This window comes from Pygocentrus nattereri, chromosome 5 (assembly GCF_015220715.1).
Source record: "Pygocentrus nattereri isolate fPygNat1 chromosome 5, fPygNat1.pri, whole genome shotgun sequence".
NCBI classification, from domain to species: domain Eukaryota; kingdom Metazoa; phylum Chordata; class Actinopteri; order Characiformes; family Serrasalmidae; genus Pygocentrus; species Pygocentrus nattereri.
In genome coordinates, this window is record NC_051215.1 from 37,479,690 (window position 1) to 37,494,320 (window position 14,631).

Sequence of the window (14,631 nt, forward strand, 5' to 3'; positions counted from 1 at the left end):
AGAGTTGATTTTTCATTTTTACTGTTTATTCACTCCTAGCCCTGTAGAGTGCGCTCTTAACTAAAACTTGAAGTAAAATATCTGCAGACAGAGCAGGATTCTTCCCATAAACTCATAAATGGGCACATTGGAGCTTATACGTAGCATGTCATGGCTGGAACATCTGCTGTGTAATGTACTGTTGTATCTATAAGTTTCTCTGAAAATATCCTCAGGCTTCCCCTCACTAAAGCCACAAACCAGCTCTGTGACTGGTAAATGAGGCGAGTCCTGGGTAGTAAGAGAACACTCAGAGAGAGTTCATGGAGAAGTCAAGCTTTCATCCTCTATGCAGAGTTTTGAAGGCTACGTCGTCATTTTGTGAGAACATTAAATAGTCGCTCAAAATACCAGCATAATATTGCCATGATTAGTGACCAGGCTGTTTTCAGTAGACTCTAATCAGCTGAGGAAAGAGCTATTTCAGTTGTATACAGAAAATCCTCTGTCTGCTCATAAGGGATTCTTTCTTGGGCATTAATTGATTTGGCCTCATTTGGGAAGCTAAATATTAGTTTTCAGTAACTGCATAGTGTTTACATACTGATGAATCCTCTGGTGTCCAGAAGTTAATCTGAAGGCCATTAAAGTACTTCCCTGGAGAAATGTGGACTGGGTATTCCCTTTTAGAGAGCACATCTACTTTTTTTAAAAGTGGTTTCAGTGGGTAGCAGTCTGGCAGTTGGAGTCAAATGCAAATACAAATGCAAAAAAAAATAAATAAATAAATAAATAAACATTTAAAGAGAGAAGAAATAGAATATGCAAAGCAAAAATGTCTTTACATACTGATTTCTTTATGATTATAAGTAGAGGCAATGCTTTTTGCAATTTATACCTCATTAAACTCATTCTTAAAGCTGAAGCTTCCTCAAAGGCTTTTGGCTTTTAAATATATACAGGCATAACATTATGACCACCTCTACGCTCATTATTTCTATGCTTATTGTCCAGTTTATCAGCTCCACTGACTATATAGGTGCACTTTGTAGTTCTATAGTTACAGACTGTAGTCCATCTGTTTCTCTGCATACTTTGTTAGCTCCCTTTTACCCTGTTCTTCAGTGGTCAGGACCCCCATGGACCCCTACAGAGCAGGTACGATTTGGGTGGTGGATCATTCTCAGCACTGCAGTAACACTGACGTGTTTTAGTGTGTGTTGCATTGGTCTGAGTGGATCAGACACAGCAGTGCTGCAGGAGTTTTGTATGTGGAGAAACAGATGGACTACACTCTGTAATTGTATGATCGGTGATCGGTTTTCTCATATATATATATATATATATATATATATATATATATATATATATATATATATATGTGTGTGTGTGTGTGTGTGTGTGTGTATAGCTGTTGTCAGAACAAAACCAAAACAAACCATTCTGTTCATTCATCATAAAATTTACATACAACGTGGAGTCATGGTCTTTTAAATGAATGTTCACATTCTCATTTCTTGTTTACAGAAATGGTTCTATTCATTGAAAGATTCCAGACATGCTTCTTCCAAAGCATTGCTTCAAAGAACTGGTACCTTTATATTCAAAAGTGTAGATTAAACAAAAATGAACTGATTAGCATGTGCTGACTGGGTATTGAATTATGAAATCAGCATGTAATAACTCCATTGTTTTTTGTTCTTTTTTACAAACCAATTACAGATCAGTAAAAGACCTGCAGGTTCCACAGTGTAATGAAAATCCTCACTGCACTTCCTGATCTGTTCAAGTGTTGTGCTATCTCTTCTCCTAGCACAGAGGAACTGCCCAACATTCAAACGGATCTTTAGCCATTCTAGTTTGCTGTGTCGTGCTTAATTTGAGTGACATCATTTGTTGGGGGAGAACGTCAACATCCTGCTCTCAGAGTCTGGTGCTTGAAGTGGAGACTGAAGGAAGTGAGGACTTACCTTTGATGTTCAAGTGGAGAATGCTGCTTTCTTTCAGGGAGCAATAGATGCACCTCTGCATGTGCTATTCAGTGATCTTTATAAGAAAGGCTTTTTATTGAACCCCTTTGTGTTCGGTATACACCAGAACAGTATGCTAGTAAAAAATTAGGCTTTAAGTAACACAGCTTGTGTTTTTATTCTACATTTTTACTATACATATGGCTAATTTCATTTCATAATTTAACACACACATGTACAAAAATACATCCTCTAAAATATATCATAGCAAATCAAGGGTCATCATATGTTTTACATACAGACACACTCACTCAAAATATTTCATACATAACTCACTTATTAAATACTATTATATAGAAATGAGTAGGGAGATAAAATAGCAAAAATTCTCCTCATAATCCACCATGGAGACTTGAATTTCTTGTATTACCTCTCTAAAAGTAAGACAAACTCTCAGAGGATTTAGCGCATCAGTGACCTTGGTGAGTAGTCTACTTATGACACACAGCCACTTGGAAATATTCCAAATATAACTTTTGAATATGAGTCGAATATTGTTAGTTCAATGAAACCAAAGCCTGGTTTCAAAACCTCTTTATTATTTCTGAGACTGAATCGGCAGATAATGTTTAGAGCTCTGCCAGCGCTATCTGATACATCCTGGACATGAAAGCTCAGCTAGTTTAGGAGCTTGAAGGTGATTTAAATGTGATACTTTTTAAAGTAACTCAAACCAAGTACTTTCATTACTTAAACTAGCATTGAGTGTAATTTATATGGACATAGATTTACATTCCAAACTATTTACATACACTCTTCTTCCTCCACGAAATTTCTACACGGTGCTAAACAAACCTTTTACTGTTGTACTAATGTTAGAGTATAGCTCAAGAACAATCAGTATGATCAAGAACCACCTTAAAATAATGGCTCACTGTTTTATATACAAAGGAAGCAGCAATGCAATAACTGATGAACATCTAAACCATGTCTTAAACAAATTTTACATATGTTGTTTTTCTCATGGAAAAAAGTTCACCAAAATGAAAGACACTTACAGACAAAAAGAAACTTTTGATTTAGGAAACTGGAAGGGTGCACAGCCCTTAAACAACATAACTTTGCAGTGTGCATTGTTCAATAAGTGTGAGCTACAGACAATATGCCTCTTCATGTTTAGTTTCGGTGTTGTAACCCCAACACCTGTCAATGTAAGGACTACTACACTGACCATCAGGCCTATCGACAAGCACAAGTCTCCACAGACATGTTGGGGTAGATCTTTAAAACAATGTTTTTGGACTCGTCCAGGAACAGAACACTGAGGGGGTTCATTTTCTCAGGTACACAGCAGGGCTCTGGGATGCCAGGAATGATACCAACCGTCTTCACTATACTCTGGATAGTTGCGTGGTTGGAAGGCCGGACAACCTACAAGGACAAATAGATTCAGAATGTAAAGAAGTCTGATACTGTTTAAGCATTTTGAAAGTCTTACCTACATTAATTTGTCAGTCAGTTACATGAAACAATGTCATATGCCCCTTATTTCTCAAAAACTGCTCTGTTTCAAAGAAAACCTTTATAACACCCATTAAGGTTACAATTATATGAATGTAATTGCACATAAAGCGTGTGCGCTTCAGTTATGCTGGAACTGAATAGCCTCTGAAGGGATTCTTTGTTCAGAGTTCCTGGCTACAAAGTCATTTTTAAATACTTCAATATGTCTGAACTATTCACTCTGACATATGTGAGGTCCTTGTGACCTGTGCATCGTGGGACTTTCTGACCTTAGGTATGGGAAATTCACATGTTCCAGTGCAGTAGTAGGCATCAAAGGACTTTGGGGACAAGATCCACTCGCTCCAGCCAATGTCTGCAAAGTCCACCTTCAGGTACCTCCTGGAGCAGCTGCGAGGCTCTTTCCATTGTCTCTTGCGTGCTTTCTTCATGGTTTTCTCATCAAAGCTGAGAACCTGAGATTTATTCACTCCATCAGCGTGCTCTCGAACTTTCTTTCTCCGTTCTTTCTTGGAGGGCTTTGGCTTCAGCACTTGATAAGTGCTTTCCCACATATCATGCTGCTTAAAACTGTCATACTCCACCTCAGGGAGTTCATTGTTCTGGATGGGGTCAGGAAAATGCAAGTCCCGCTTGACTCGCATATCAGGTGAAGAATTTGGAGACTGAGCAATTTGCTCATCTGCAGGGAAAGGGTCATACCTCTGTAAGCTCATGGCCACACTGTTTGGCTCTGATATGGCAAGGTCATTAGCATACACCAGTATGTATGGTAGGCTGAAGGCTGGGAGCTGGTCCTGATATCTCTGATACTTTTCTCCATAATCAAACTCCAGCGTTATAACAAGTTGATTCCTAGATCTAGCCTCCCGTATGATGTGAGACACATCCTTGGTCTGCCATATGCCCCTTCTGTGAGGGTACAAGGTGATGTTCCCAAGCAACGACCCCAGAGAATAACCAGAGGAAGAAGGACTTCTGAAAAGAAGGCGGAATGAAGGCAGCTGGTGAAGATTATGGACACGGCAGGAAGGGTTCTTGACGCGCTTGCAGAACCAGGACCTCTGGCGGGGGCGCTTATCAAAGAAGAAATGGAGTGTGGTCATGAGAATCTCCTCAGACTCTTGGAGGGAAGTTAGATTCAGCTGGTACAAAACTCTTTGCTCCACGTCTTCTGTAGGGAAATGGAGAGCAACTGCTGAGTTACATATTCACTATGAAAATGCACTGAACAACAGGCCTCTTGTTCAGATTGCTGGTTTCTGAAGAAGCACAAAGTAGTGAGGTGATATGTTACTCCTGGAGCAAGTAGAACCATATGGACATGGTTATTAAAGTTTCCTTATGAGCCTGTGTAGAATCTCATAATAATGTGATCCCATTAATATGTTTTTATCAAGTACATTTGCAGACAAAAACAGTATTTAAAAATAAAGAAACACTAAAACCAAAATTTAAATGATCTGAAATCATTTCTGATTTCTTGCAAATGTATCATCTCAACAGCCTGCACTTACATAAACAATGTCTAAATAAATACATGAGTTTGAAGTCATATGTAAACACTATTCATGCTGAGGTTATAAGAAGCTCTGAGTGCTTTTTGAATTAAGGCAACACACAGCAGCCAATCACAAAAGAGCTCATTTACATATACCAGTCTTAAAGGCATAGTAGCAGAAACAGCCTGATTAATTCTGGCTAAAGAGAGGTCAGAAAATTGCCTTGTAAAAATTAATTATGTTAATTGGTTAGTTGGCACAAATTACATTCTTTTCTGTATCTTTCAACAGAAATGTCATATGATGTGAATATGATGTTTACTACCTACAGCTGCAGCTTTTGGATCAATGGCATTCTAGTGTATACCTTTCTACAATCCTGTTGTTTGTGAGACCCAAGCTAATTGAAAGCCCTATCTTTACCCTTGAGCTATACCATAAGCCTGTCTTTACCTATGAGCTATACCATAAGCCTGTCTTTACCTATGAGCTATACCATAAGCCTATCTTTACTCATGAACTATACCATAAGCCTATCTTTACTCATGAACTATACCATAAGACTATCTTTACCTATGAGCTATACCACAAGCCTATCTTTACTCATGAACTATACCATAAGCCTATCTTTACCTATGAGCTATACCACAAGCCTATCTTTACTCATGAACTATACCATAAGCCTATCTTTACCTATGAGCTATACCATAAGCCTATGTTTACTCATGAACTATACCATAAGCCTATATTTCCTCAAAAGTTATGTCATTGCTGTCAATTCTAGAGCTTATAAATGGTCTTTCATTGTTTTTACACAATGACTTTATCCGTCTATCTATCTATCTATCTATCTATCTATCTATCTATCTATCTATCTATCTATCTATCCATCCATCCATCCATCCATCCATCCATCCCAGCTAAATATTCCACAGCACCTAAGACTAAGTGCCATAGTATGTCTGTGCCACCAAACGCATCCTTAGCATCACACCTGCATCTTCATACCACCAGTGAAACTGGACTGGAAAGAAAGCTACTCACCAGGACTTGCTTTAAAACTTCTCACAGTATTTCCATCTTTAGGTCCGTGCAGCTCTCTGCTGAACTTCTCGTACAGTTTGAACATGTGTTGCGCCACCATGTCCGTGTTCGTGCTGTCAGTGCGCTCATCATCACCACGCGCTAATCTCAACACCGAGTCTGACGCAGATCGGACCGAAGAAAAGTGCAGCGAAAGCAAGTGCAGCAGAAAGACGCGTCTCAGCGCCATAGCAGCCAAATAAATACAACACCACGAGGCCAAGAACGGAGCGGGGTTTTCAGACAAACAGCACAAGCGTCAGGAACAACTAAAGGTCTTTAAAACGCTCAGTAGTTTGCCCATGCGCAGTGAACCTCGTCCAAAAAGTGTTTTCCATTTATTCAGCTTCAGATTCAGCGCTTCTGTCTTCCCTTCAATGACGCTCAGAAGCTAAAAAGAAACTGTGCTTCCCCAACCTCGAATTCCTCCACATCTCAGTCAACCTGTTGAATTTGCACTTGTTTCTTCTGAGCGCCACACAGTGTGGGACGGGCCATATGCTGGAGGAGAGAGTGACGTCAGCTCCTGTCAGCCAATAATAGGTGGAGAGAGATTCAGGGGGCCGCAGCACACCCCACAGACTTGATGGGCCTCCAGGAGAAACTCTGGCCCACATGTGAAACCTGAAGCTCAGTAATGACGGTGAGCTCAGAGGGTTCTACAGTGCTGGGAGTGAATAGGAACACTGCTCAGATTCAGATGCTGTTTCAGCCACTCAGAGTTGGAAACCAACAGTATCTCATTTTGTGCCATCTACAGACACTCCACACACTGAGGCTCACTACCTTCAATGCCAATAGGACTAATTTAGTCTTTTTTCTGGTATACTTTACTGGAAAATAAAGGGTTCTTGTTTTGGATGCGGGGTTATTGGGTGGGGGCGGCGGTTGGAGGGGCTTATATTGGTATACAACCTTTATTTTTGGTGAATATTCTTTAAATTTTAAAAATATCCTTCACACTCCAAGGAGAGGCCCTTTAGGGAATGAAAAGTGGTTCTTCCATGGGTGACCAGCACAGTTTTTACCAATAATGAAACAGTGAATTCTTATTCAATTAGCAGGTTAAAAAGTTGTGCACGAGCAGAGAAATCACCGAACTCCGTAGGTCCTTCAGTCCTGAAGCATCCTGTTTTATGGCGTTTCTCCAAAGAAACCAATTTGTCATCTCATATTTAAGAGCGTCTTCCATGAATTGACTATAACGAAGATATTCAAATCACTTTGTGTACCATATTTCCAGTTTTAGCTCCGCTGCCTATGATACTTTATTCTAAAATATATTGGATCCTCTTTGTCTAATTTCGCTGATGGCATTCAGTCCACGACACCCCACCAGGAGAATGGCCCAGTCACCTCTGCTTTTACTTATTTATTTTTTATTTTCCTTTGACACGTCTGCAGCGCCATGCCAACAATGCGGTTCTGTGAAAGCTCTGGGCTCCAGTGGAGAGGTTGTAACAAGCCTGGCCGTTTCAGTGGCAGTGCACCATTAAACACCTCCTCTGGCCCTCGGGGACCCCACTGGAGATTCCCTTTCACTTCACACTTGAATGTGTCTTAAATCTGCAGTAAAACTCTGGAGACCTTGCCCACTAGGACACTGTTACTGAGTGAATCAGAGAATAAATCATGTGGGGAGAGCTAGCACTCCTTCTGCTGTATTTCCTCACTGCTTTTTATTGTCGAACTGTGGGTAGGCTGAGCCATTAAGCTTCAGAATACTGCACCTCCTTTAAACACGAGAAAAAAAAGAGCACAAGGGTGAAGGAATTCAAATGAACTCCGGGTCACGGACTATCTTCCATTCTTGAATGTAGCCAATCAGTACCTAGGAAAGTTTTGGCATGCTGTTTCATTCTTATTAATGCAAATGGCTTCTTAATTAAACCTCTTGCCAAGAAATGATGTTAAGAAATAGCTGACGTTCTTGGCTGAGAAGACGTCTCAGTGGGACTCGTGCTTTTAATATGTTTGTTGTTTATTACCAAACAGCAAGTGGCCCCATGGTCTTGTAAACTGCTCTATTGTTTCTTTTTGGATGCTGGCCTCCCATCTATTCATAGACAGAGTGGTGAGTTTGTTGTAGAAGAATCATCAGCGGTTTGAATGCAATGAAGAGGCGGAATTATTTACTACTTATCTGAATTATTTCATATTTATGTAGGAAGTGTAAGATTTAGTTCACTGAAGTACTCACAAGGAGGTTGATAAACAGTGTTGCTCTGAAGAAATCACTACTTAAATCATTTTACTTAATTAGAAAAATATTACTTCCTTTTGATTTACAACACTGGTCGCTTAACCAACAGTCATGTCAGTGAAAGTGGAAGTTTGAAGTGCAGTGTGTGTATCTTCCATCCAGTTTTTTAAATTTTCAGTCATTTGCTATGTGGTGAACCACTCAAAATCAAAAGCATGTTGTTTAGAGAAGGGATTCAGGAGCACTTGGTATTGTTAAGACTCTTAAACTGAGCAGGGGCCTTTGAAATGGTCACTGTGGTTTGCATGGTAATTGTAAAAGGAGTGCTCGGTTTTCTGAGGCTTTCTTTTAATGGAGTGTATTCATAAGACACCAAAGTTTAGTTTTACTATGTGGTAATGACCGAAGTTTTTTTAATGACAGGACTTTGTCATTATGGCTGAATTACATTACGCCCATTGGTCTTATTATTGAAAAATACAGATTCAAACATCCTCTCACACAATGCCACAAATATTCATTTTCACATTCAGTCTAACAAAAGACCCTCATTACAATTACTGAGAAACACGTTGGGCTGTAAGTTCCACTAAACCCCTGAATCACGGCCATCATTCGCTTGTAAAGCTCATACATGTTCTGCTCATAATACATAATTGCACTGATTTAGTCACTCTAGTGACTCCATATAATTTGATTACCCTTGTTCCCGTTTCTTTTAGCGAGCGCAGTGAGCATGTGGTTGTTTCTGATAATGACATGCTTTCCCAGTTTTATATTGGGACTGCACATTGAGCGTGGCACTGCTGCAAATATATATTAAACAGTCATCTGTAAATGTCAAAAACTTCAAGCCATTCTGAAAGGGAGCAAGTAAATTATTGGCTGCCCCTTCTGTTTGTCTTTGCCCTTCCCAGTTTGTATTGGCTATATGGCAATGTGAGGGAAACACAATTAGCCCTGGAGTGCTTTACTCTATCCGGCTGTTCATCAATCACTTCATTCTCAAAATGCTGGGCCTTTTAGTCCATCATGCAGTCAATGAAACAGTTTCAAACGCAAGACTAAATGTATGCCTGAATAGCTGTGTGTATCCATTCTCATTGTTCCGCTCTCCCTATAGTCTCTTTCAGCACACAAGTGGAACCCCAGATTGAAAATGTTGGAAAGTGGCATTTGTTGGACATGGTTACAGATATTTTAATTTATCGTCCTATAAATAGTTGATCTGAAATGCAGTACAATGCAATGTCATATAAAGGGTTTTTTGACCGATGACTTGCTGAGTTTTATAGATCTACTTCTAAGCATACATACATTCAACTCTATGAGAATAATAAATAATTAAAGAATGGATGATAATATAATAACTTGTTTATAAAAATGTACTAATAAGGTGGAAATAAATACTATAAAATGAATAAATTCTAAGTATACAGCAAATGTAAAAACAGTAATAAAATAAAGTAAAAACAAAAATAAAGATAAAAAACACACAAAGAAAGAAAGAAAGAAAGAAAGAAAAGGCAAAATCATAAATAGAGTACACAGCTGTCCTGCCAAGTGGTTTCTCCTGTTCTTCTTGTGATAAAACAGTATGTTTTTCTTCTCTCCCCATACAAGAACAACATAAAACAGATCAGTTTCAACACAGACAGACATGCATGTGATCCAAAAAGTGACTGCATGTCCTTGATGTGCCTTCAGACCCTTGGGAGAATTCCGTTAACATGGCCGCTTCCCTTCTGTCTGTCCGGTTCAGGCCAGTGGCCCAGCAGCAGAGGGGATGAGATAATTTGGCTGCACGGGGGAGACGCAGTATGCCCCATTGTCCTGGTCCAGAGGTAATAAAACTCTGCTGCGTGGTGGCTAACATGATTTCACCCCTCGCTACTGTGATCGCGGGGCTTCCTGCACCAGCCTGACTTTGATCTTTGGCTCCCTGTCAATCAGAATTAGTTATCCTTCAATACCGACCCCTCCTTGCTCCATGTAGAGTCCAGCCTCAGAACAAACCCTGCTTTGTGCTTGTTGAATGTCTTCATGAAAGAAGCCGCACTATGAGGTTGGTATTTCTCGGCAACCATATGTCAGCTTTACTCATCTGTAAGCCAAACCTTTCACTGTCATTGTAGATATGCAGCTCAATACAAGCTGTATTTCTATACAACCATGGACATCATAGTAAGTAAGGCTTGCTCATACATGGATGTATGTGATTTTGGCGGCAGCAGTAGGCTGGATTCTGGGATGATGATGACGACTCTGTGACAAGTTGACATTCTGAATGAGGTAAATGACAGCTAAGCCATTTCAGCACTGACCCCTAGGCTCCACTTGGTAGGAAACTCCGGACAAAAGACCATACATTCATACCATGTAATGGTTCCAAATCCAGCCTATGTTTATAGTGATATGCTTAGAGGACAACTTTGTCTTTCAGGATATTGAAATACATGGTTTAAGTAAATTTTCTTATGTTATTCATCAGTGTTCCTCAGATTTCTTGACTTAAATCTAGGTTCTTTGTTCTCCGCAACCATGCACTGAGGAAATTTGATTAACTTCACTAAACATTTTTTTCCTTAGCCCAACAGAATTGGAAATTCACAGTTTTGCAGTTAAATTAATCAGTGACGTCTAAAGAATGAATATTGTTCTTGCCTTGGGCTCTTCCAAGTGCCAAAAAACGATGTCATAGTTCTCCAGCTCTGCACCATCTGTTATTTTGTCTACATCAAATGAGAGTTGCCTTTCATTACCATTCATTAATGGTGCACATGCTGGAGATTGAGTTTAGATTGAAGTATTTGTGTTAAGGTCTGTAGGGGTCGGTAAAAGCCATTCAGTCATAAAGATATTTGATCCCACCTCTCGACTGTTTCAGAGGAAGCCCATTTATTTCAGATCATGTCTTGCGAATCAGAGAGAGAGAGTTAAGTGGAACTGGAGGTTCCATTTATAGGCCAATTGGGGCATGAAGGATTTTGGTAAGCACAATTACTGCTGAAAAATATCCGCATTTCACATGCTAAAGAAAACAAATGTGAAGCACTAAATTTCTAGCTTATCCTTTCAGCAATTGGAAGCATCTGAACACACCCAAAAATTTAGAATGTTTAGTGTCTGATAGGAAAAAGAAAATTTGCTTTTGTCTACAAACAATTCAATTGATTAAGTATACCAAAGTTATTAAATTGTTTAGGTTATTATAAACATAATTGAAATATTTTTGAAGTGTAGGACTGCCTAATCTTGCTATGCAAAAGCTTTTTATTGACTTTAATAATTAATAATCAATCAGTCTAATAGTGAGTATGAAGGCTTTTTAAAACAGTTCTTTTTCATTTTTTGGATTCTGAGTGCTTTAAGTGCTTTTGACTAATATAATTTATATTTTTCCACATGAGTCAAATTCATGTATGTATTTTCACTTAGAAAACAAATAAGACATGTCACTTGATCAGGGCACCAAAATATTTACCACACCATTCACACAGATCTGACCTGTCCACAGTTTCTAAATGTTATTGTATTTCTTTTCAAGGATTGTAAATACAAGACTCTTAATGAAAGCTTGTGTAAACAAATGCAGGAAGGAATTTAACTACTTTTGCTATGCACATTTTTAGTCTCTCTTTGCTTAGTCTGGTTTAGTCCTGGTTGATTCGCACTGTAGGATCTGAGCAGCAGGCAATTTGAAGTCTCTTCTTAATTTTTTCAAGGATGAATATGTTAGATAGTTTATATTACAGTCATATACAAAAGTTTGGGCACTGCTGGGAAAAATTAAATATTTTGCTTATTTGTCAAGAGAAATAATTAAAGACAGCGGCAGCAGAAAACTTAAATTAAATATGTAAAAATATTTTTTTGCAAATTTAGTGCACAGTTACTTTATATTTAATTAACGTAAAATATTAAGATAAATAGTGATTGTGACATGCAAAAGTTTCAACACCTTACTTACTGGTACTTGGTAACACTCCCTTTGGCAGATATAGCTTGCAATCGCATTTTATAGCCAGCTAAGTGACAGGAATTTTCACCCACTCTTCCCGGCAGAACACTTCTAGTTGTGCAATTATTCTTTGGTCATCCTGCATGAACATCACGGTTTAAAATCTACCCATAGATCTACAATGCAATTATAGTAAGGGGACTGTGAGATCCATTCCAAAAGCTTCAAAGGAGTTCATGGCAGAGTTTGAGGTATATTTTGGATCATTGTTCTGGGATAGAAGCCACCTTCTTTTCAACTTCAGTTTCTTGATTGACTGTGTTACATTTGCTTCCAGAAGTTGCTGATCTTTACTGGAACCCATTCATCCATCTACTTGTGGATTGCTTCCTGTGCCACTTCAGCAGTCCACTTGTTTTCAAAATGTGTGTGGCTTATCTGTTGTTTGCATACTTTATGTTGACTGTTGTAATGAAGTCCCAGGTGAGGTTGCCTTCTGATGAACCCAATCGGATTATTTTTGTTCAAGCATTGCTGCAAAGTAGAATGATGCACCACCACTTTTTTGTTAGCTAAGCATTCCTGCAAAACCTCAGCTGGTATATGGGGGCTTTGCTTTGCCTTTCTGTCCAACAAATGATCACTTCTATCAGAGGAATTTCTTGGTCTTCCAGATTTTTCTTTGTCTTTCACTGACAATCCCTTGTGTCAGGTCCTAATGTCAGTTCTTGACCAGCCAATCTAGTCACTAACGAGTCAATGAAGGCATAATGGCTAAACTGAGATATGTGATTTTGAGATATGTGATTTGAAATGTGTCTAAAATTTTGCATAATTGCTGTTTTATTGTTTCCATTTTTCAGTGTATCAAACGTAAATTAACCATGCATTAATAGTTTGTTGGTAGAAAGATTATTTTAAAAATAGTTTTCTGCAGTAGTTGCAATTACTTCTTTTCACTTTAGAATCCAGGGATGCCCAAACTTGCAACAGTATGTTGTGTATGAAAGCACTTTTTTATTGTGGATATTTACATTCATCTTTATATTGTTTGTATTTTTTGTATTTGTTTAAAGCACTTCAAGCTCACTGCACAATCATTCTTGCTGAAATTATTAGTATTAATAGTAGTAGCAGTAGCTGCAATTGTAGTTGTAGGCAGTAGGTCTTTTCCCAATGCAACACAGAACCATCAGGCCATCAGAATGGAAGCCAGGACCCAACTATCCTCTGATCTGATGCGGTTAGAGGGGAACACTTATGAGAAGACGTAGTGAATCCTAATTGGCTTAAGATAAAAATATGGTGTGTTATGTTCTCAGGAACTGCTCATGCATAACTGTAGGGTGCATATCTGCATTGCCAAGCTGTTCTGTTTTGAATAAAAGTGGATTAGATGAGCTGACATTAAGGATCTGATGCAGCTTCCCCATGAAATCAGGGTGCCTGTGTCCCCCAGACAGTGAATCACCATGCAGAATGACTTTGCCATGACTTTACACCCTGCACAGTTTCGCTAACAAATAGTTTCTCTGTAATTTATGAAACCCCCACAGCAAAACATGCCACAGAAAAGAACCTCATGATAACTGCTTTAGCTGTTTGTTCAAGTTCATGAGGCCTCATACTTACTAATAAGCAAACCATCAAAACACACTTTGCAGTACTTCATTCCAAACCCCCAAGAAAGCATTCTTTAGCAATACACCACAAAAGACGTCTGATCATACCCTGTGCTCAGATCAAGACAACTTCACTAACCAACCCAACCTCAAACGTCTAGACACATTCAACACGTTTCTTTACCTGTCTGTTTTTTTTTTTTTAAGTAGAGCTGTTTAAAAGACTTGCCAATAAAAATATATAGACTGCCAGGGTTACAGAGAGGGGGAGAAAGGGTAACACTACCTTTGGGTATTCAGAATCATTGAGTCTGTAAAATATAGGCTGCTGCAAGAAGAGTCATAGCAGGAGATAAATCTGATTAATGCTATCATGGGGATATGGCGATACAAGCAAAGTCGCTGGACCTCTTTTACCAGTTCCACTGTTTGTTATTTATGACTGTGTAAAAATGTATGCCTGTTCATTTCTTTTATTATCCTGTATCCGATACGTATTCTCAGGCTTCTGCATGTCAGGGGAGATCACGTTTTATGCCTTGAACACCACATTTGATGGCTCTAACAGAGTGAGAAGATGATTGTATCCCTGGAAGACACTTCTTGTAGAGAGGTCTTAGCACAGTTCATGCTGGTATCATATCAGTTAAACCCACAGGTCTCAAAAGTACCTAAATACAGATATGATATGATCCCCCTCCCTACAGTGAAAATAACAGACTGGATTAGGTGCAGTCATTCATATTAAACCAGGATGAAAATGAAAGCCCTTTTCTTTAGCAAGAAA

The 14,631-nt window shown here is 38.9% G+C and overlaps 1 protein-coding gene across 1 annotated transcript; it reads right to left on the reverse strand.

Moving 5' to 3' along the window:
- Nucleotides 1-2,092: 2,092 nt before the first annotated feature.
- Nucleotides 2,093-6,511, reverse strand: gdf10a (growth differentiation factor 10a). The gene is made up of 3 exons (XM_017722301.2): nt 6,020-6,511; nt 3,743-4,647; nt 2,093-3,380 (listed from the first exon to the last, which is right to left on the reverse strand). The coding sequence occupies exons 1-3, from the start codon at nt 6,246-6,248 to the stop codon at nt 3,189-3,191; spliced, it is 1,326 nt and encodes a 441-aa protein (XP_017577790.1). The 5' UTR covers nt 6,249-6,511; the 3' UTR covers nt 2,093-3,188.
- Between the last annotated feature and the right edge of the window lie 8,120 nt (nt 6,512-14,631).

What these genes read in the sequence shown, in the direction of transcription:
- gdf10a (XM_017722301.2), bottom strand. Translation starts at nt 6,248, where the DNA reads ATGGCGCTGAGACGCGTCTTTCTGCTGCACTTGCTTTCGCTGCACTTT. An exon ending in AAGTTTTAAAGCAAGTCCTG is followed by an intron (nt 4,648 to 6,019) that starts GTGAGTAGCTTT and finishes ATTTCCCTACAG; the next exon opens with AAGACGTGGAGCAAAGAGTT. An exon ending in GTGAATTTCCCATACCTAAG is followed by an intron (nt 3,381 to 3,742) that starts GTCAGAAAGTCC and finishes TTGTCCTTGTAG; the next exon opens with GTTGTCCGGCCTTCCAACCA.